The sequence below is a fragment of the Balaenoptera acutorostrata genome, chromosome 15, assembly GCF_949987535.1.
Source record: "Balaenoptera acutorostrata chromosome 15, mBalAcu1.1, whole genome shotgun sequence".
Classification (NCBI taxonomy): Eukaryota; Metazoa; Chordata; class Mammalia; order Artiodactyla; family Balaenopteridae; genus Balaenoptera; species Balaenoptera acutorostrata.
Genome location: NC_080078.1, coordinates 26,502,633 through 26,525,883, shown reverse-complemented (window position 1 = coordinate 26,525,883; position 23,251 = coordinate 26,502,633). Strand labels below are relative to the sequence as shown.

Genomic DNA, 23,251 nt, shown 5'->3' with positions numbered 1-23,251 from the left:
GTGGCCACGGGATTGGTCGGTGCAGTTGGGTGTGCGCGGGGCGCCCAATCGCCTTCGAACGTGGAGAGGAGGCAGGTGCAGGTGGCGGGAGGCGGTGCGCCGGGGTCTGGGGGCAGAGGGCGGAGGCCGGGGCGTAGGGGGCAGGGGGCGGTGGGCGTGGCCCGGAGCTGGCGGCGGTCGCTGGCCGGCGCCCAGGGCACGGGCATGGCGGGCTGGCGGCGGGAGCTCTTGCGCACCGCCCGGCGCTACCCTTGGCCCACGAACGTGCTGCTCTACGCCGCGCTCTTCTCAGCCGGCGACGCGCTGCAGCAGCGGCTGCGGGGCGGCCCTGCCGACTGGCGGCAGACGCGGCACGTGGCCACCGTGGCCGTGGCCTTCCACGCAAACTTCAACTACGTGTGGCTGCGCCTGCTGGAGCGCGCGCTGCCGGGGCGCGCGCCGCGCGCCGTCCTGGCCAAGGTGCTGTGCGACCAGGCGTTCGGCGGGCCGGTGTACGTCTCTGCCTTCTACTTCGGTGAGTAGCCGGGCCGGGCACCTGGGGGCCGGAACTGGGGGACGGAGGCGGATACGGAATTGGGGGACGAGAGGCAGGGGTCGGGGTTTCAAGGGGCTGGGACCGGGCAGGAGCCTGTGGCTCTGGGGGCCGGGGACCGGGGCTGGAATCCTGGGGTGGGGGCCAGGGTTCAGGGGACTGGGAGGGTCTGGACGAGGGCCGGAGGTCGAGGTGCGAGGGTCGAGAAGTCTGGGGACCGTGGATTAACAGGATTGAGGGGAAAGAAATTGAGGGGCGGTTGCCGGAGAGGCCAGGGATCAGGGGGCCAGGGTCGCAGTTCGGACGCTGGGTTGCCCGTAGTCTGGGGCTGGAGGTTTCAGGGCGCCTGGGGCGTACGTAGGCTGGAAGTGGGGAGGCAGGGCTGGGGATCCATTTTCCCCTGATAAAGGTCCACGGGAACGTCGAGGAGGCCCCAGCTTGCTACCATGTCAGCTGTGAGCCCCGTGACCACGTTGTGGGGCAGGGCTGGTCCTGCTCCTGGGAAGATCCACCCGGGGGCTAGGGGCCTCCTTTCCAACATACAAACAAAAGGTGAGGGGATTCAGGATGGTGCAGGCAGAGCCGGTGGCATCTGAGGTGCGGCCCGGTTCCCCTCAAAATGTGTGCTCAGGGCGGTAGTCCTGCTTTTGTAACAAGATTTCCCTGAAGGGGGTCCCGTCCCCATATCAAAACCCACAGAAAATGTCAGGAGACCTCGGACCCCTGCCATGAGAGGTCTCTGTACCTGTGAGGGTCTGGGGCGCCCCCTCCTCAAAAAGTCCACCCTGGAGCCTGAGGGCCTGACTTTGGGAACCTTTCTTAGCACCCTAAATTCTAAAAACAATGGCAAGGGCTCTGTGGCCTTCATCTTCATAGCGTTTTCTATTGCTTGGAAGGGAGTGGGCAGGGGAGGGGCACCCAATCCCCTAAGAAAATTCAAGAGTCCTGGGCCTGGCCTTGGCATTGGGGATCACAGATCCCCCAAGGGGTCTTGTCAGTGGCTGTTGGTGCTTTCTTCTAAACCGTGTTGAAGTGGTCAAGTCACCACTTTGAAGGAACCTACACTGCCCCATGGATCTTATTTTGGGGGCCAGAGTCACAAACTCCACAGGAAACATGCCTGATGCAGTGCCAACTGCGTGGCCCATGGGGTCAGTGAGGTCAGGGGATAGAGGACCTGAGAGCAGGAGCTGCCTGATTTATCAGAAGATCTGTGCCTGATCCCAGTGCGACTTCCAGGCCAGATTGGCAGACAGGTTCCTCATGCCTGTTACTGCAGTGCCCTTGTACTCTGCTGATGGGATGGAAGGTTGGGGGCTGCTGGCGTTTGGGAGTCAGATTCCTATCTAATCCTCAGACAACCCAGTGAGGCAGGTATTGTTATTCCCATGTTACAGACAGGGAAACTGAGGCTCAAAGGGATTAAACGACCTGCCCTAAAGCAACACAATCCATGTCATGGTCTTCATCTCCCTGAGGGATGTCAGCGTTCCTGAAACCAGAAAGATGCTGCAGTCACAGGGCTGCTGGGGCCTGTGGTTCAAGCCCGTGGCCCCTGAAACCGATTCCTGCCCACATTGCTTCTTTGTTTTGCATTTCAGATTTCTGGGCCCTGTTTCCCTCTCCTCATGTTAAACTGAAGGGGGAATGGTGGGAAGGGGGTGGGTTGGATGTTTGTTCAAGGCACCTCAGACTTGGAAATTGCCTGTATCAGATGATCCTTTGTGCTGGGGCTGCCTTGGGAGCTAGAATAGTTGTGATTAAAAGGTCTGGCTCGGAATCCACACCTGGGTTAGACTTGGATCACTGTCAACCTCTCTGAGCTCTTTTCCTCCTCTGCAACTCGACCATCCTTAGCTGAGGGTTAGGAGGGTCAGATGAAAGAAAACGCATCAAGTGCTTAGACCTTAATTAGTGCTGGGTAAGTGGAATACTATTACCAATATTGGGCTCGGTTTTCTTACCGGTCCTGTTCTAAGAATCCCCTGCAATTGACTAAAAAGATTTTATTTCCCCTTCTTCCTAATCAGAGTTGGGGGAGACTTTTTAAAGCATTCTCATTTTCACACCTTTCCTAAATTAGGAGGGTTTTGTCCTTGTTCCCTGACTTCCTTTTCAGGGTTGTTGAACATCAAAGTTTTCCAGATGTTTTTAGGAAGTCTGAACTGGTGTTCTGCTTTCAAATTCCGTTTAGAAAGCCTCTTAGATGGGAAATCTGTAGTTGCTAGAATACCCAGAGTCTGGCAGCCTTTTTGTAAAAGAAGGAAATTAAATTTTTAAAATTTTAAACATTTCACAAAATGTTTTGAAGGGAGAGAAGAAAAGTCACCAGTAGTCCCACCATGCTAACACTGAGGTTTTTGTGAATTCTCTAACAGCTTTTTTAAAAAAATAATCATTCTGCTATAACTTGGTACCCTGCTATTCTCACTTCATATTTATCATCACTTTAAAATTTACCTAACTTTAGAATGGAGATTATCTTTTGTTTTCACTGTTGGGTCAGACGGAACATACTGAGTGAGTGATAGTGGTGGTTACCTTGCATATTAGAATAGAAAACTTGAACATGAACTGTTATACAGTATTCTTCGTATTAAATCTTTTAAAATTCTTTTGGTGTGTGTTTTTTCAAATAGGTATGAGTATTCTCCAGGAAAAGGATGACATATTTTTGGACCTGAGACAGAAATTCTGGAATACATATAAGGTAAGACAGACTTTTGAAAATATGACCAGGATCTTTTTGTATCTGTTTAACATTAAATACATTTAAATAAAAATATTCTTAAATTAGGGCTCCAGTTGGTTGGCACAGGATACTATATTTTGACAGATCTTAAATTTGTTTTGATAGTTGAATGAGAAACTTTAAGAGTGTCTATATGTGAGTGTCTCTGAATTTTAGTCAATGTTCACAACGATTTCTGACATTCTTATATTTATTCTTGTTAGTGATCACAGTGATTTTTTTGGAGCCAAAGAGGTTATTGCAAAATAGGAATAGTAGAATGTGAGTGGCTTCATGGAATCATTCTCACATTTAGAGCTGATGTTTCCAAGTGTGCATTCTGCTGAGTCCCTATGAAAGGAACCTTTTTTTTTTTATTATTAATTAATTAATTAATTAATTTTTGGCTGTGTTGGGTCTTCGTTGCTGCATGCGGGCTTTCTCTAGTTGCGGCGAGTGGGGGCTACTCCTCATTGCGGTGTGCGGGCCTCTCATCGCGATGGCCTCTCTTGTTGCAGAACACGGGCTCTAGGCACGCGGGCCTCAGCAGTTGTTGCATGCGGGCTCAGCAGCTGCGGCTCGTGGGCTCCAGAGCGCAGGCTCAGCAGTTGTGGCACATGGGCTTAATTGCTCCGCGGCATGTGGGATCTTCCTGGGCCAGGGCTCGAACCTGTGTCTCCTGCATTGGCAGGCGGATTCCCAACCACTGTGCCACCAGGGAAGCCCTGAAAGGAACCTTCTTGACATCACAAAGGTATTTACAGAAAAGGAAGATGTTTCCCAGGGTTATCCTGAGGCTGGAATCAAGTCACCTCTTGTCCTGTTTGCTCAGTACAAATATATATATAATCCAATCCCACAAATATCTATTCATTTATTCAATGAAGATTTATTGAGCAGTGTCCTCAAGACCTGGCAAAGTCAGGGATGCTTTCCATCTCTGGCCTAGTGTGATTCTATTAATGACAATGTTTGATTCTATTTGATTCTATTAATGACAATGAGGTGAATTTTCAGGATTCCAGAATATACACAGCCTTGTCTAGGGCTCCACATCTACTTAATTCCCGATCAAAAGCAGTGCCAAGCCACCCCCAGCCATCCCGCCACCCTCACCCACACCACCAGCATCTTCTGTTGAACTATTCTGAGCACGAGAACCATTATCACCCGCTTGGTGGTTGAAGGCAGATGACAGGGAGGGTGGAAGCCACATGCTGCCGAGCCCCTCCAGGGGGAAAGCATTCAGAACTCTTGTTACTTCTCTTGAGGCAAAAATTATAGGCCCATGGTGACAGCCAAATATGATTTTCTTCTGCTTTACTTTGGAAAAGGAACAAGTTTGCCCATGATGTCATAGATCTCATGGAGATAGGTACATCTGACATTTATACATTTATACGAAGAGCAAGCCAAGCAGAGTTGTAAAAGAAAGGGGCTTTGACCAAGGATTTGCAGATATTTCAGATTCTCCTTCTTTAATGGAGACATACAGGCTATCTTCATTGGGTAGAAACGTGGCGGCTTTTACACACCTTTTTAAAAACAGTGGTTCTGGGACTTCCCTGGTGGTCTAGCGGTTAAGACTCTGCATTCCCAGTGCAGGGGGCCCAGGTTCGATCCCTGGTCAGGGAACTAGATTCCACATGCTGCAACTAAAGATCCTGCACGCGGCAACGAAGATCCTGGATGCTGCAACTAAGGCCCGGTACGGCCAAATAAATAAATATTTTTTTTAAAAAAAGCAAAACACAACAAAAACAGTGGTTCCAAATGAGTCAGTTGTATCCATGCCCTTGAGAAGAAAGAGGGTACCGGCAGTCTGATGCCCAGCACCATTTGGGGACTTTCCTGAAGATCTCGCATAACAAGAAACTATCTGCTAGGCATTGCGCTAGGTGTTAGCGGAAGATAACACAAAGCATATATATAAATATATATAGAGGGAGATATACACACACACACATTGCTACTGTCTTTAAGGGACTTACAGTGTAGTGGGGTAGATTGACAAGTGAATAGACAAACATTAACCTCAGTGCCACGAGCGTTGCTCAGAGCATGGAAACGGGTACTTAGCACAGCATGGAGATGTAGGGGTGTGGCTCAAGGAAAGCTTCTGGGGGCAGGTTATGCCTGAGCGGAGTCTTAAAGAACTCAGGGGAGTTAGGCGGATACCTGGGCCTTTCCAGGGGCAGAAGGAGCCGAGTAAGGAATGCATAAAACACTGTGGTGTACCTGTAAGGGAGAAACTACAAGGGATGCTATTCATAGAATATAAAATATGAATTGAGGAGCAACTGCAAATGACTTTGGATCTTGGAAGGTGTTGAAGGCCAGGCCAAGGATCTTGAACTTAAGTAATTACTGGCAAGGGAGACCAGTTAGGGGGTTATTGTGACCAAGTTCACGTAAGAAATCATGAAGCAGTGGGCAGAGGAAGGATTTCAAAAATACTTAGGAGATAGAATTGGTAGGTCTTGATGATGGATTGGAAGTAGGGTTGATGGGCAAGGACACATCTACGGTGACCCATCCGCATTTACTGGGTAGCACACAGCATTCTGTAAGCAAGAGCCCACTTTTCTCTCCCTGTTATTTGCTTATTTCTCTGTTATCAGTAGGGACTCAGGGATTCCCATTTTATCGATGGTTTATAATTCATTGCTGTGTTTAATTATTTTTGGTGTGCAAATGTCCCAGACTTGGCCAGTGAGAGTTGCTTCAAGCTGGCTCCTATGTCCTTGTGATACCCCCCCCATCTTTTTTTTATTTTAAGCCACTTTCTTACTTTATATCATAAAGATAGATGTTCTCGGCTCGTCTTGTACCTTGTACCTTGTACCTCCCCTACTCTGGCCCTGGAATCAACCATTTCTTTGAGGAGTCCTTTTTCCTTTTTGTGGGGAATGGCATGGGAGACCAAGATCTGCACACTGAGTGATGCTACATTCTGAAGAAAAAAAATTGCCATAAGAAGTGAAGCCATGTTTGGATGGGTTTTTCCTAAAGTAGTAAATTCTTTTTTTTTTAAATAAATTTATTTATTTATTCATTTATTTAATTTTTGGCTGTATTGGGTCTTTGCTGCTGCACGCGGTTTTCTCTAGTTGCTGAGAGCGGGGACTACTCTTTGCTGCGATGTGTGGGCTTCTCATTGCAGTGGCTTCTCTTGTTGCAGAGCACGGGCTCTAGGCACGTGGGCTTCAGTAGTTGTGGCTCGCGGACTCTAGAGCGCAGGCTCAGTAGCTGTGGTACACGGGCTTAGTTGCTCCACGGCATGTGGGATCTTCCCAGACCAGGGCTCGAACCCGTGTCCCCTGCATTGGCAGGCAGATTCTTAACCACTGCACCACCAGGGAAGCCCCTAAAGTAGTAAATTCTTAAATGAGTATACACTTTAAACTTTAAATAGCTTTCATTGCAACAGTTTATTATAGAAACTTTAGAAAATAAAAATTAGTAAAAAAAAAGAAAAAAATAATACCATCTTTATATTACTAGTGTAATACCATTTGTAAGGACTATTTTAAAAACCTCTAGGGCTTCCCTGGTGGCGCAGTGGTTGAGAATCTGCCTGCCAATGCAGGGGACACGGAGTTGAGCCCTGGTCTGGGAAGATCCCACATGCCGCGGAGCAACTAGGCCCGTGAGCCACAATTACTGAGCCTGCGCGTCTGGAGCCTGGGCTCCACAACAAGAGAGGCCACGACAGTGAGAGGCCCGTGCACCGCGATGAAGAGTGGCCCCCGCTTGCCGCAACTAGAGAAAGCCCTCGCACAGAAACGAAGACCCAACACAGCCAAAAATAAAACAAAACAAAACAAAACAAAAACCTCTAGCTTTTTTTTTAAAGATGTAATTTACATACCAAGATCTCTATCTTTAAAAAAAATCCATAATGATGACTCTTTTGTCAGAATGAACAGGTTAAAACCTGTTAAAATAAATCCATCTTTTTTTTTTTTTTTGGCCGCACCACGTGGCTTGCAGGATCTTAGTTCCCTGACCAGGGATCAAACCTGGGCCCCACCAGTGAAAGCCCCGAGTCCTAACCCCTGGACCACCAGGGAATTCCCACAAATAAATACATCTTAAAAGCTAAACTTATTCTGTAGCATGAAGTAGTTAGAATATATTATTATCAAATCACCATAAAGAACAGTTTAGTCTAGAGTTTTAAAAATCATTGATGATCCTGTATTTTATCAATATTTCCCTTGGGCAAACAGGAAAATTGCAATATATAAATATGTGTTGTGAACTTCCCTGGTGGCTCAGTGGTTAAGAACCTGCCTGCCAATGCAGGGGACGCGGGTTCGAGCCCTCGTCTGGGAAGATCCCACATGCCACAGAGCAAGTAAGTCCGTGAGCCACAACTATTGAGCCTGCATGCCACAACTACTGAAGTCTGCGCGCCTAGAGCCCGTGCTCCACAGCAAGAGAAGCCACCGCAATGAGAAGCCCGCGCACCACAACAAGGAGTAGTCCTCCCTCGCCGCAACTAGAGCAAGCCCGCATGCAGCAACAAAGACCCAACGCAGCCAAAAATAAAATATAAATAAATTTAAATAAATAAATATGTGTTGTTATTTTGAAAGCAGTTGTCTTCCAGAATTGGTACTGATTCAGGTAGACTTTTTATTGTAAATTTGTGAATATAATAAAAATCTTTATTCTTGTGCCTAACAGCTGTTTGTACAACTCCTTACCCTCTTCCACTCAAGAGACCATAAGTAGTCTAATTTAATCTGCTTAGTCTGAAATATAATACCACGTCCACATTCCACCTGCCTGGTGTTTCTTAATGCTTTATAGAACGTACTGTGTGATTGTTTTGTGCGATTAAAAAGCATCCTAATAAAGTTTTTCTTTATTCCAGAGTGGTCTGATGTACTGGCCTTTTGTACAGGTGAGTTTCAAACTACTTAGAATGCTAACTCATGGGTCTGGTTTATATGGAGCCCTAAAAGACTCTCTCTCTCTCTGTTATAGCTGACCAACTTCAGCCTTGTTCCTGTTCACTGGAGAACAGCTTACACTGGGCTCTGTGGTTTTCTGTGGGCCACTTTCCTCTGCTTTTCACAACAGGGTGGTGATGGTACCTTGAAGTCAGCTTTTACTTTCCTTTGTATAAAGGGAACAACTGAAGTTGAAAGACCCCCAGAGAAATGACAAGTCAAGAACTCCCTGAAATTGACTAATTTTTTCCCCTTAAATGCAGAGGATTGCCTGCAGATGAAGTACCCTGCTTACCAGTTATGTGCTCCATTTTGAAGAATTACTATTCTGTAGACCCGATTGTTTTTTAATTAGGAATGATAACTTTCAATTTTATTCAAATCTCCTTTTTTTTCATTCTAATCCAAAAGTATTATTGATACTTCTCTAGTATTTTCACTTCCCTAATACTGTGGTTAATATCAATAACAGTGGCAAAATGGCAATTTATAATCGTTACTATTTCTGGTCTAATATTTTATTGCCAGTTGATTTAAGGAACTTCCATTTTGATTGTATACATTTCTCTTCTAAAATCTCAGGTTATCTCTTAAACACTTTTGGATCAGATTACCTTTTATACCAAAAATAGTCCTTATAGTTAATTTCTGTTTACACAGAATTCAATCAGGAAGATTGAATAACCAGATTTTCCCCTAAAATGCTGTATAATAATTTATTGTTATGCTAATATTAAAGTTCTGCAAGTACGTTTTATGTAAAAAAATATGTGCGCAGTGTATGATTAGTGTTCTGTATAGAGTGTATTTTACTGATGTCTTCTACTTTTATAGTTTTTAATTATTTTTTAGTTAATGTTTTTTAGTTTTCAGCATAGTCACTTGGCTAAATATCCCATTTCCTAGATATATGAAATATATAAAATATTTGGCTTTTAAAAAAAATATATTGAGTGAAGTTTCTAAAAAAAATTAATAAGTTTTCTTCTGGAAGGAAGAACTGTATTCCATAAAGTTCCAGGGAAAATAGTTACCCCAAATTCACACTGATGTTATCTTTTTTAAAATTAGTGCTTTAACATAAATCTTTATAGGTAATCTTTAAGGCGTACATGAGAAACTTGATCCAGTTTTTCAGATTTACTGTTTTTCTAACTACAAAACCAGTGGGTTTAACAATTATTTGACTATTTCAAGAAGTTTTAGCAGTTTTCACCCGAGAATTGCATCACTATTCTGTTGCTTCCCATGGAGTGTTTCACAGATTTAAAGATGTGAAGCACTGAGATGTTAATATATTTATCTTGAGAATTTATATTTAAGATTAATTTAAGAATGTATGCCTAAATATTTTAAGCATATAATTTATATAACTTGTAATATAAATTTATATGTCATAAGTAAATAACTTTTAAGTGTGGATTTATTTGAATTTAATAGATATGAATATATTTTACATTATTGGGGCAAGAGTAAGGATTTCTAGATAGTTTAATTCTAAAATATATTTTTTTTTAATTTTATTTATTTATTTATTTATTTATTTATTTTTGGCTGTGTTGGGTCTTCGTTTTTGTGCGAGGGCTTTCTCTAGTTGCGGCAAGCGGGGGCCACTCTTCATCGCGGTGCGCGGGCCTCTCACTATCGCGGCCTCTCGTTGCGGAGCGCAGGCTCCAGACGCGCAGGCTCAGTAGTTGTGGCTCACAGGCCTAGTTGCTCCGCGGCATGTGGGACCCTCCCAGACCAGGGCTCGAACCCGTGTCCCCTGCACCGGCAGGCAGATTCTCAACCACTGCGCCACTAGGGAAGCCCTAATTTTTTTTTCCGGTAGTTCTAAAAGTTAGTTCATACAACAGAAGAGCTATTTCACAACGTATAAGACACGTTTTGTCGTTTAAAAAGAATATCCGGAGTAACTATAGAAAGAACTACCAGGCAATCGTTTAGATGAGCTTCAATATTACTTATGGTGGAAGAATAGTGTTTGGGAAAATATTTCAGAAAACAAACCTTGTTTATACTGTCAAGGGGGAAAAGCTTATTATTCATAAAAGTATGATAATCTTTACTCAATAATGTGTTACTCTGTACTGTAGAGAGAATATGTAGCATGTATTCTCTGAATTTTTGCAAATAATACCTTTTTAATTTTTATGCAGGAGTACTTTTTTTTTTTTTAGTGTGAGAAATGGAACTCCTTCGAAATAATGCAGTGTTTGTTTTAAAATGCTGCTGTCCTTGGTAAAACACACTCTCAACCTTCCAGTGTTTAGAACAGAGCAGGTGGCTCTTATTCTTCTTCCAGATTTCCCCATTCATAAGGTTTCTTTAACTTGCTTGTGTGTTGCCACCTGGCCCCTTTTCTGTGCCCCCTGGTTGCTCAGGCAAAGGCAGAACCTTTCATTCATTTCCCTTGACAGAGTTGAGGTAGACTGGATTTTCAAAACAACTTTACCTAATACATGTAGAAAACAGAAAGGAAATTTAGACGATGTTGAAGCATTTTTTTGAAAAAAGTTTACAGAATATTGCTTTTTTGATCCTGGGTCCTGGCATTTGAGGTATTTACCTTGTAACTCTAATGGCACCTACCCAGCTTTCCTACTTTTCTGATGCCCTGATGGCCATAGTATGGTAATGCCATTGGCCACCACTACCAGGGAGTTGTCTTCTTGGCCCCGCTACCAGTAAAATCAGGAGTGCCTAGTCCCATCTTTTTGGACTCGTAGTTTCCATTTCCAGTCTCAGATATAGGCCTTTTACCCAGATAACTGAAAAATGATTTCTCAGTTCAAGGGAGATCTTTTCCTTCTGTACAAGTGGATGCAACCACCCTTATAGTCCACCAGGATAACCATAGTAGATAAAATTTCATAACCCTTATGTAAATAATAAATGTTATTAAAGGGCCACTGTAGGGATGTGAAGAGGGTAAACAACAAGGCGATAACTGTTAAAAGAAGTCCGTGGTCTAGTTGGGAGTTTAAGTGAAGAAATTGATAATCAGGTTCTCAGGACATCTAATCCGATTCATCATTCATTGCTTGAACAACATCCGTGACAAGTGGTCAATAGAAAGCTTGAATATTACTCAAGTAATGCCTCCCAGCTGTAGGTTAGTGACATAAGCAGTAGGTACTTTGAAACATGGTGCCTGAGGCAACCTGGGAAGGCTCCATGGAGGAGATGCCTGAGCTGGGTCTTGAAGGATGGAAAGTCGCAAGACTGAAGGTCTGTGAACTGGAGTGGTGATGGTAGGATCAGATGAGATGAGATTTTATTTTTTTTAAATTATTTTATTTATTTATTTATTTTTGGCTGTGTTGGGTCTTCGTTGCTGCACACGGACTTTCTCTAGTTGCTGTGAGCGGGGGCTACTCTTCATTGCGGTGCGCGGGCTTCTCATTGCAGTGGCTTCTCTCATTCTGGAGCACAGGCTCTAGATGCGCGGGCTTCAGTATTTGTGGCATGTGGGCTCAGTAGTTGTGGCTCATGGGCTCTAGAGCACAGGCTCAGTAGTTGTGGCACACGAGCTTAGTTGCTCTGCAGCATGTGGGATCTTCCTGGACCAGGGATTGAATCTGTGTCCCCTGCATTGGCAGGTGGATTCTCAACCACTGCGCCACCGGGGAAGCCCGAGATGAGATCTTGAAAGAGAAGAAAAAGAAAAGGCATTTAAGTTCTAAATTAGAGGGAAATTTCCATTGGCTGTTCCTCAACTTTGAATAAAGTAGATGTTTCTGTCCAGCTTACTTGTAATTAAAAATCATGCATAATTTGTAACCTATCAGTCTTTTTCATTTATAGGAAAATTAATGAAAGTTATTCCCTTTTAGCTATATCATAGTGGGTTTGGTGAGGAAAAATTAGGCAATGTGAGAGTTTGCATGTGTTTAAAAATTTCTGATAACAAGTTTGAGAGTGGCATGTAAAAATATTTTCCTCAAAATCTGTCAGTAAGGTGATTCAGCAGACAAAGTGATTATTTGCCCACTACATAGTGAAATTTTGCATTTAGGGGTTCATGAAAATGAAGGGTGCTTTAGGAAAACTTTATCTTATTTGTATTGATATTTTGGGGGGCCAGAATAAGAAAAGTGTTCAATGAATGAGAGGAATTACAGCTACTAAAAGATAATTCAAAGAGGAAAACATTTTCACATTCTAGTACTTCATTAATAATTGCAATTTTGGTTTTTAATACTTTGAAGAAAATTTTGTTTCATTTCTTTCACTACAAAACACATAGATATAGAGATTTAACTTTGGTATTTCAGGTTGTGTCTAAATAAGGCCTCCAAATCAACTGTGTTAACCACAACCAAATTAAACATAGATAGTCTCTCTGATTGAGGTAGATGACCCAAAATTACAATTTCTAACTCACCCATACTTTATTTCTCTCCAAGAATTGTCATCCTTTAGGATTCATTTGAAGCTATTGAAAAATATCTTTTGCTAGGTGGGCAATTTACTTTTAGTTCAGTGAAATTTTATGTGAATTTCTACAGTGTTTGCCAAAACAAATTATACCCAGAACATGCTTAACCATATATTCTGGAGGCAGCTTTCATTTGAAATTAGGTTCATCTTCTGAAACTATTAGAAATTTAATGGATTTTTTGTGCCTGAAGATCTTGACCTTGCATTGGCTACACTTAATCTAGTTTTACCCACAATGTTTAGAATCTAAAGGAACAGAAAATGCAATTAAACAACTATTGAAATTTTTTCTTTTAATAATGGAGAATAAGTGAAAGGGGAAATCTGGAGTTTAACAATAAAGGATGTACTTGGAATTTCAAGCTACTGTGAGCAGTAGCCAACCAAGTGAATAAAAGGGATTAGTTAGTAACTGAGTAACATTATTGGCATGTATCAGTTAGAAGCCTATCTTTTTTTAGTTCTCTTCCCCATTGTGTCTTTCTTTCCTTAAATCTTTATTTATCCATACCTTCCTTCCTTTCTCTGTCGAATGGCCATAACAAGCCCCCTTCTCCTGTCCTTCATCCCTCCCTAACCCTGACCACCCAGACAATCCAAGGGGACAGAATAACTGTGATGAAGTTAGGGATCAGACTACTTAAGTGACACGACAGCCATGATTTAGAGAGATGGTAGCAGAGCCTCCTCTTTGGATCTTTTCTTCCCTCTGGGGGAAGAAAATGAGGAAGGATCAATCAGCCCTAGGGAGAATTTTGAAGTGAGTGAACATTCTGGAGGCAGCTTCCATTAGAAATTAGGTTCATCTTCTGAAAGTATTAGAAACTTAATGGGTCCTTGTACTTGAAGTTTTTTTTTTTTTTAAATTTTATTTATTTATTTATTTATTTATTTATTTATTTATTTATGGCTGTGTTGGGTCTTCGTTTCTGTGCGAGGGCTTTCTCTAGTTGCGGCAAGTGGGGGCCACTCTTCATCACGGTGCGCGGGCCTCTCAGTACCGCGGCCTCTCTTGTTGCGGAGCACAAGCTCCAGACGCGCAGGCTCAGTAATTGTGGCTCACGGGCCTAGTTGCTCCGCGGCATGTGGGATCTTCCCAGACCAGGGCTCGAACCCGTGTCCCCTGCATTGGCAGGCAGATTCTGAACCACTGCACCACCAGGGAAGCCCTACTTGAAGATTTTGACCTTGAAGTGTCCCCTTTCTTTTCAGAGATCCTCTCCTTCCTCTGGATGCCCGTTCCCTGCATTCTCTCTGACTTAGTGCAGTATCTTCCAAATCGGTTCTCATGTCTTTTCCTCACCTCTCAAAACTCCCGTTCTCTCTATCTGACTGACTTCAGCTACATTTAGAAAAGTAGGTTTATTAAGCTAATTTACTGAGATGTGGATGACAGCCTTTCTAGTTGAGTTTTGTTTTGTTTTGTTTTAATTGCTAACACAAATGACTCTCTGGATGGAATTTTAGTAACTATTGCTGTGGTGGGAGGGGGTGGAAATAAGAGGGTATTTTTTAGCAGAAGACCTCTGAGACACTTTACATTATGCTGTCTATCACTGCAATGTGTTGTGAACCTTCCACAATGGATGATCATTATTTGTTTGCATATTTGTATTCCCTACTAGACTGAGCTCCTGGAGGGAAGAATATATTTCTTATTCATACTTGTATCTGAAATGTCTAGCACAGTGTTGGGCATGTAGCAGAGGCCCTGTAATACTGCTGAATGAATGAATGTAATTTGTGGATTTCTCATCTTTGTTTTTTGCCTCTGGACTGCTGCTGAGCAGTCTGTACTGATGGCCCTTTCATTTTCATCCCCTTGTGCAGGCAGCTGTTCTGTCTTAAGCTGGGCACAGTGCAGACCCTTACCTACTTTGGCCTCAGGCCCATAAAATTGTATTTTCTTGGAGATGGTTATGACTTGTAGGCTTTGATGCCCCTGGCCCAACTTGCACATACCCTCTGAAAACCGTCTCGTCACACCTCTCCCCAGCTCTACAAAGACTGGATTGTTTGTCTTTAAGAATTGGGTGGAGGGGGCTTCCCTGGTGGCACAGTGGTTAAGAGTCTGCCTGCTAATGCAGGGGACAAGGGTTCAAGCCCTGGTCTGGGAAGATCCCACATGCCGCGGAGCAACTAAGCCCGTGCGCCACAACTACTGAGCCTGCGCTCTAGAGCCTGCGAGCCACAACTACTGAGCCCACACGCCACAACTACTGAAGCCCATGCTCCTAGAGCTCGTGCTCCGCAACAAGAGAAGCCACTGCAATGAGAAGCCCGTGCACCGCAATGAACAGTAGCCCCCACTCGCCACAGCTAGAGAAAGCCCGCGTGCAACAATGAAGACCCAATGCAGCCAAAAATAAAATAAATAAATTTTTTTAAAAAAAGAAAGAATTGGGTGGAGGGAATTCCCTGCAGTCCAGTGGTTAGAACTCCATGCTTCCACTGCAGGGGCCCTGGGTTTGATCCCTGGTCAGGGAACTAAGATCCCGCAAGCCACGTGGCGTGGCCAAAACAAAAAAGGGGGAATTGGGTGGAATCGTGATAGTTGGGCCTTCTCCAAATCACTAAATTACCCTTTGTGATGGTTAATTTTATGTGTCCACTTGACTGGGCCACGGGGTGCCCAGATATTTGGTCAAACATTATTCTGGGTGTTTCTCTGAAGGTGTTTTTGGATGAGAGTAACATTTATATTGGTAGACTAAGTCAAACAGATTGCCTTCCCTAATGTGGGTGGGCCTTGTCCAATCAGCTGAAGGCCTGAATAGAACAAAAAGGCTGGCCTCATCCCAAGTAATAGAATTCTTACTGCCTGACTGCCTTCAAACTGGGACATTGGCTTTTCTTCTACTGTTGGACTCGAAACATTGGCTCTTCCTATGTCTTGAGCCTGTCGGCCTTCAGATGGGAGCTACCCCATCGGCTCACCTGGTTCTCAGGCCTTCAGACTCATACTGGAACTAAACCATCGACCCTCCTGGGTCTCCAGCTTGCTGACTCACCCTGCAGATTTGGGGCTTGTCTCCATAATCATGTGAGTCAATTCCTTATAATAAATGTCCTTCTCTATACACAGCCCTTTGTTTCTGTTTTTTGGGAGAACCCTGAATATTTCCCCCTGTTTATGTATGTTAATATTTCATAGTTTGTGGTTCATGCAGTGTGGTTGTCTGGGTGATGACCACCAGCTCACAACTGTTACAGATTTACTCTGGACGTTAATTTCTGGGACCCCCCTGAAATCATAATATGTAGGTGGTCATCCACTCCTACTCCACAGCCTCCGTATATAACCTGAAAATGGAAATTCAGCCAGGTAGCCAGATAATGGCCCAACAACAGAACGGACTACATTTTCACTTTAGGTTGACAGTGGATGGAATATGTATGTTGTGAATTCTGTGAATGTTGGGGACCGAGAATTGATTCTGGTAAGATGGCAAGCCATTTTGGAGCTGAGACTCTCACAGTGTTTGATGATGCTTCCTAGTGAAGGACTCTGTCAGTGTGATTGATACTCTACCTCAATACTGAGGTCCGATAGTTGGGCAGACACCTGCCGTTTCTGAATATTGCCTTTCTACTATTCATGATGAAGAACTATTTGTTCATTTTCTAACACTCATATCAGTGGCCTATCCCTCTGAGCCATGGAGCCAGAATACTCTTCATATTTTGGGCGGAAAGGGTTGTAAAAGCAACACCAGTTACTTCATTTCTAAGTTTAAATTTTATGTATAAAATATGTATATTAAATTTTTAGGGTAGTGTGATTTAATGTAAATGAAAAATAAATGAATTTTAGTTAGGTAAAGCAAATGACTCTGGCTGTTTTGTATTATTGGTGGTATGAATATTCTGGGAAATATGTAAAGGAAATGAGATTTACATCCTGTAATCTTTCCTAATCACCTCTTTTGCAAATGTAAGATTTATGCCTTTACTTTGGATTGAGATACAGGTTGTCCTTATCTGTCTATATGTGCTCGTTGTCACTTATGGTGTACTTCCTGTGTATGTTTGTACTCTCATAGAGCTGAAAATTTAGAGTTGAAATCATTCCCAAGTGACTTCTCAAAAACCATTCTTTTTGAGCATAAAGTAGGGAAAAAATGCAGTATTAAGATTCCTCATATTAATACTGAGGAGGCCAACTTGAGCTTCAGCTGCAAGTTACTGAAGCTGCTTTTTCCACCATCCAGTGTTCTTGTGGCTCCTTTGGCCTGGAGTCCACTCATTTCTTCCTTCGTGATTTAAATTCCTTCCTTCCTACTATCGTGACTGAAATAGATTTCCCTGGACACATTCCATGAAGGAATTGCAAATGCGTATTTGAAAAATATATTGGTTTGTTCTGGAGTTGAGTTCAGCAAATGTATACATTTATGCTGTTTGTGAACATGTATACATACATGCCTCGAGGTCACATTAGATCTTTCCGTGGCTCTCCTTTCTGTATGATTGCATCTTCAGTTCAGGTCCCCTTCTTTATTTTATTGTTTTATTTTTAAATTTTATTTTTTATTTAAAAAGAATTTTATTGAAGTATAGTTGATTTACAATGCTGTTAGTTTCTGGTGTACAGTTCATATATATATATATTCTTTTTCATATTCTTGTCCATCATGGTTTGTTACAGAATATTGGATATAGTTCCCTGTGCTATGTAGTAGGTCCTTGTTGGTTATCTATTTTATATATAGTAGTGTGTATCTGCTAATCCCAAACTCCTAATTTATCCCTCCCTGCCTCTTCCCCTTTGGTAACCATAAATTTGTTTCCTATGTCTGTGAGTCTGTTTCTGTTTCGTAAATAAGTTCATTTGGATCATATTTTAGATTCCACGTATAAGTGATACCATGTGATACTTGTTTTTCTCTTTCTGACTTACTTCACTCAGTATGACAATCTCTAGGTCCATGCAAACGGAATTATTTCATTCTTTTTTTTATGGCTGAGTAGTATTCCATTGTGTGTGTGTGTATATATATATATATATATATATATATATATATATATATACCACATCTTCTTTACCCATTCATCTATCGATGGACATTTAGGTTGCTTCCATGTTTTGGCTATTGTAAATAGTGCTGCTATGAACATTGGAGTGCATGTATCTTTTTGAATTAGAGTTTTCTCCAGATATATGTCCAGGAGTGGGATTGTAGGATCATATGGTAGCTCTATTTTTAGTTTTTTAAGGAACCTCCATACTATTCTCCATAGTGGCTGTACTGATTTAACATTCCCATCAGGTCCCTTTCTGTTGTTTCAATATTATAATTAAACTGTTGTGGATATAATGGAAATAGTAAGTGGCTGTCAGGAAGTTAACTTGGAGGGTGGGAGATGGAATTCCTTTCCTTGTACCCATCTGTTAGCTTTTAGTTCTAGAATTTGAAGGGGGATAGAACAATTGAAATAAAGTTACATGTAGAGTTCAGGTTTGTTAAATTTTCATGGGTCATTCTTTCTGAATGTCTTCTGCATAAGAGTTGTAAATTGGAAAGTTGAAACAGAAACTGCTAAACCAAAGTGAAAATATTCCCCGTCCAGTTGATTTCTTCAATAGCAGGCCTCTAAATTGAAGATTAAGAGAATGTTCTTAGGGGAAAAAAAGGTATGTCAGTAAAGTTGTTGTACATTTGGCCAGTTTTACTTTAACTTTTTGCTACGAAAGGAAAATGGGAAAAAGTCAGTTTATGCATGGGTTGAATGCCAGAGAAAACAATAATATTTAGAGGACTTAATAAAGGGACATGAAGTATTAAATTAATATACTGAACAGTAAGATACAAGCCCACCACACAGAAATTATAATTTGCCAAGTTTTGCAGTCTGTTTTTGCTCCATAATGATAAGTATTACTAAAGTGAACCACAATTTCCAGGCTTTTGGCCAATAATGAATTTGTGAGAACAGTATTACAGAATCTTCTGCAGGTGATGTGTGAATCTTTTTTTTTAAAGGGTGATAGGTAAGTTGCTTTTAATATGTTATTTATTTACTAATTTATTTATTTATTTATGGCTGCGTTGGGTTTTTGTTGCTGCGCGCGGGCTTTCTCTAGTTGCGGTGAGCAGGGGCTACTCTTTGTTGCGGTGCGCGGGCTTCTCATTGTGGTGGCTTCTCTTGTTGCGGAACACGGGCTCTAGGCGGGTGGGCTTCAGTAGTTGTGGCTCGTGGGCTCTAGATTGCAGGCTCTGTAGTTGTGGTGCATCGGGCTTAGTTGCTCCATGGCATGTGGAATCTTCCTGGACCAGAGCTCAAACCCATGTCCCCTGCATTGGCAGGTGGATTCTTAACCACTGTGCCACCAGGGAAGTCCAATGTGTGAAATTTTTGAATAGAGTTAATGAATGCAAGTAGTTTATTTTATCCTCTGGGAGAAATAAGGAGCAATATATACATCTTGAGTCATTTCTCAACAGTTTGGCACAATTAAGCTTTGCCTTGAAGAAATGAAAAACTTTTCACTCTGTATAAAAGAAGAAAAAAAGGTGTATAAAATAGTCTATCGTAAAGCAAAAGCTAGAGGAGGCAAATTTTATTTTATTTATTTATTTAGTTTTCCTTTTTTTTTTTTTTCGGTTGCACCGCGTGGCTTGCAGGGGTCTTAGTTCCCTGAACAGTGATTGAACCTGGGCCCCCAGCAGTGGAAGCGAGGAGTCCTAACAACTGGACCGCCAGGGAATTTCCAAGAAGAGGCAAATTCTAAATGCAAATGTGTAGACAGAATGATGAACAATACAGGCAAATGGTTTGCGAAAATCAATTTTATTACTCCCCACTATGTATGCTTCTCCTGCTAATACTGGTTTCTTTGTGGCTCCATCAGAACATCTGACATTTTGCTTGTGTGTCCCCTCCTAGGATGTTGTGTCCTTGCCTTCTTTTTATTCAAATTTTACTTGTTAATCAAACTTGAAAAAAAAGATTTTTTTCTGCCAGGTTAATATTCATCCCCATGCTGGCTCCAGTCAGGATGGGCTCGTAAGGCTTTCCCTTCCATTTCCCCCCACTTCCCCCCCAGGATTAAGAACAGTAGGCTTATGTACACAAGGGTAATTTAGAGGGCTGGGCCACATCTGAGCCGCAGATGTGTCTGTCTTGCTGGAAAATGAACATGCGGGCCCTGAGGAGGGCTGCCACAGAGCTCCTGGCTGTGGACCTAGGCAGGCCTTGGCTTAGGCAGTGACTCGGGTGATCTGTGAGCCTTGACCTGGCCCCCCTTTGCCGATGAGGTCCAGTGCTCACTCCAGAGAGGCTGGAGGCCTTTCAGTGGTGACTCAACTCTCCAAGCAGTCTCTCCAGCCCCAGGGACCTCTCTCCCAGGGCCCCCAGCACCTCTCCTTTTCACCTTCCTCTGTTAAGGAATCTATCTCCCAGGGCAAGGTCATCTGGCTCTTCATTTGTTCTTCATAAATCTGTCCATGATTGCAGAAACTTTATGCTGTGAGCCCTTTGGGACTTGACTTTTGATACTCAGAGGTTAGTTTGGGGACTGTAGAGCTTTTCAGAATCCTTCTATGATTAGTTTCCAAAGCCTGTTTTGAAATCCAAAAGCTAATAATTGACTGACTTGTGAATTATCAGCACCTTTTTTTTTTTTTTTTTTTTTTTACTATATTTTACTTCCTCTGAGCTGCTGGGACTAGGGTAGGGCCATGTATACAATAAATGGTGGTAGGGAACTAAAAAAACAATTCACTACACTACCTACTGCTCATTCATTCATTTATCCATTTATTCAACAAATGTTTAGCACCAGAGGGCAGACAGCAGAAGCAAGAAGAACTACAGTCCTGCAGCCTGTGGAACAAAAACCACATTCACAGAAAGATAGACAAGATGAAAAGGCAGAGGAACAAGATAAAACCCCAGAAAAACAACTAAATGAAGTGGAGATAGGCAACCTTCCAGAAAAAGAATTCAGAATAATGATAGTGAAGATGATCCAGGACCTCGGAATAAGAATGGAGGCAAAGGGCTTCCCTGGTGGCGCAGTGGTTGAGAGTCTGCCTGCCAATGCAGGGGACGTGCCCCGGTCTGGGAAGATCCCACATGCCGCGGAGCGGCTGGGCCCGTGAGCCACGATTGCTGAGCCTGCGCGTCTGGAGCCTGTGCTCCGCAGCAAGAGAGGCCACGATAGTGAGAGGCCCGCGCACCGCGATGAAGAGTGGCCCCACTTGCCGCAACTAGAGAAAGCCCTCGCACAGAAACGAAGACCCAACACAACCAAAATAAATAAAATAAATAAATTAATATTAAAAAAAAAAGAATGGAGGCAAAGATCGAGAAGATGCAAGAAATGTTTAACAAAGACCTAGAAGAATTAAAAAACAAACAAACAGAGATGAACAATACAATAACTGAAATGAAAAATGCACTAGAAAGAATCAATAGCAGAATAACTGAGGCAGAAGAACGGATAAGTGACCTGGAAGACAGGATGGTGGAATTCACTGCTGTGGAACAGAATAAAGAAAAAAGAATGAAAAGAAATGAAGACAGTGTAAGAGACCTCCGGGACAACATTCGCATTATAGGGGTCCCAGAAGGAGAAGAGAGAGAGAAAGGACCCAAGAAAATATTTGAAGAGATTATAGTTGAAAACTTCCCTAACATGGGAAAGGAAATAGCCACCCAAGTCCAGGAATCACAGAGAGTCCCATACAGGATAAACCCAAGGAGAAACACACTGAGACACATAGTAATCAAACTGACAAAAATTAAAGACAAAGAAAAATTATTGAAAGCAGCAAGGGAAAAATGGCAAATAACATACAAGGGAACTCCCACAAGGTTAACAGCTGATTTCTCAGCAGAAACTCTACAAGCCAGAAGGGAGTGGCATGATATACTTAAAGTGATGAAAGGGAAGAACCTACAACCAAGATTACTCTACCCGGCAAGAATCTCATTCAGATTCCATGGAGAAATCAAAAGCTTTACAGACAAGCAAAAGCTAAGAGAATTCAGCGCCACCAAACCAGCTCTACAACAAATGCTAAAGGAACGTCTCTAAGTGGGAAACACAAGAGAAGAAAAGGACCTACATAAACAAACTCAAAACAATTAAGAAAATGGTAATAGGAACATACATATTGATAATTACCTTAAATGTGAATGGATTAAATGCTCCAACCAAAAGACACAGACTTGCTGAATGGATACAAAAAAACAAGACCCACGTATATGCTGTCTACAAGAGACCCACTTCAGACCTAGGGACACATACAGACTGAAAGTGAGGGGGTGGAAAAAGATATTCCATGGAAATGGAAACCAAAAGAAAGCTGGAGTAGCAATACTCATATCAGATAAAATAGACTTTAAAATAAAGAATGTTACAAGAGACAAGGAAGGGCACTACATAATGATCAAGGGATCAATCCAAGAAGAAGATATAACAAGTATAAGTATATATGCACCCAACATAGGAGCACCTCAATACATAAGACAACTGCTAACAGCTATAAAAGAGGAAATCGACAGTAACACAATAATAGTGGGGGACTTTAACACCTCACTTACACCAATGGACAGATCATCCAAAATGAAAATAAATAAGGAAACAAAAGCTTTAAATGACACAACAGACCAGATAGATTTAATTGATATTTATAGGACATTCCATCCAAAAACAGCAGATTACAGTTTCTTCTCAAGTGCGCACAGAACATTCTCCAGGATAGATCACATCTTGTGTCGCAAATCAAGCCTCAGTAAATTTAAGAAAATTGAAATCATATCAAGCATCTTTTCTGACCACAATGCTATGAGATTAGAAATGCATTACAAGGAAAAAAACGTAAAAAACACAAACACATGGAGGCTAAACAATACGTTACTAAATAACCAAGAGATCACTGAAGAAATAAAAAAATACCTAGAGACAAAGGACAATGAAAACATGACGATCCAAAACCTATGGGATGCAGCAAAAGCATTTCTAAGAGGGAAGTTTATAGCTATACAAGCCTACCTCAAGAAACAAGAAAAATCTCAAATAAACAATGTAACCTTACACCTAAAGGAACTAGAGAAAGAAGAACAAACAAAACCCAAAGTTAGAAGGAAAGAAATCATAAAGATCAGAGCAGAAATAAATGAAATAGAAACAAAACAATAGCAAAGATCAATAAAACTAAAAGCTGGTTCTTTGAGAAGATAAACAAAATTGATAAACCATTAGCCAGACTTATCAAGAAAAAGTGGGAGAGGACTCAAATCAATAAAATTAAACATGAAAAAGAAGTTAAAACAGACACCGTAGAAATACAAAGCATCTTAAGAGACTACTACAAGCAACTCTATGCCAATAAAATGGACAACCTGGAAGAAACGGACAAATTCTTAGACAGGTATAACCTTCCAAGACTGAACCAGGAAGAAGTAGAAAATATGAACAGACCAATCAAAAGTAATGAAATTGAAACTGTGATTAAAAATCTTCCAACAAACAAAAGTCCAGGACCAGATGGCTTCACAGGTGAATTCTATCAAACATTTAGAGAAGAGCTAACACCCATCCTTCTCAAACTCTTCCAAAAAATTGCAGAGGAA

At 42.1% G+C, this 23,251-nt stretch overlaps 1 protein-coding gene across 1 annotated transcript; it reads left to right on the top strand.

Moving 5' to 3' along the window:
- The first annotated feature begins 204 nt into the window (after nucleotides 1–204).
- On the top strand, nucleotides 205–9,435 carry MPV17L (MPV17 mitochondrial inner membrane protein like). Its single transcript, XM_007188437.2, has 4 exons — nucleotides 205–514; nucleotides 3,172–3,242; nucleotides 8,146–8,175; nucleotides 8,259–9,435. The coding sequence occupies exons 1-4, from the start codon at nucleotides 205–207 to the stop codon at nucleotides 8,436–8,438; spliced, it is 591 nt and encodes a 196-aa protein (XP_007188499.2). The 3' UTR covers nucleotides 8,439–9,435.
- Nucleotides 9,436–23,251: the final 13,816 nt, after the last annotated feature.

What these genes read in the sequence shown, in the direction of transcription:
- MPV17L (XM_007188437.2), top strand. Translation starts at nt 205, where the DNA reads ATGGCGGGCTGGCGGCGGGAGCTCTTGCGCACCGCCCGGCGCTACCCT. An exon ending in CGTCTCTGCCTTCTACTTCG is followed by an intron (nt 515 to 3,171) that starts GTGAGTAGCCGG and finishes TTTTTCAAATAG; the next exon opens with GTATGAGTATTCTCCAGGAA. An exon ending in TGTACTGGCCTTTTGTACAG is followed by an intron (nt 8,176 to 8,258) that starts GTGAGTTTCAAA and finishes TCTCTGTTATAG; the next exon opens with CTGACCAACTTCAGCCTTGT.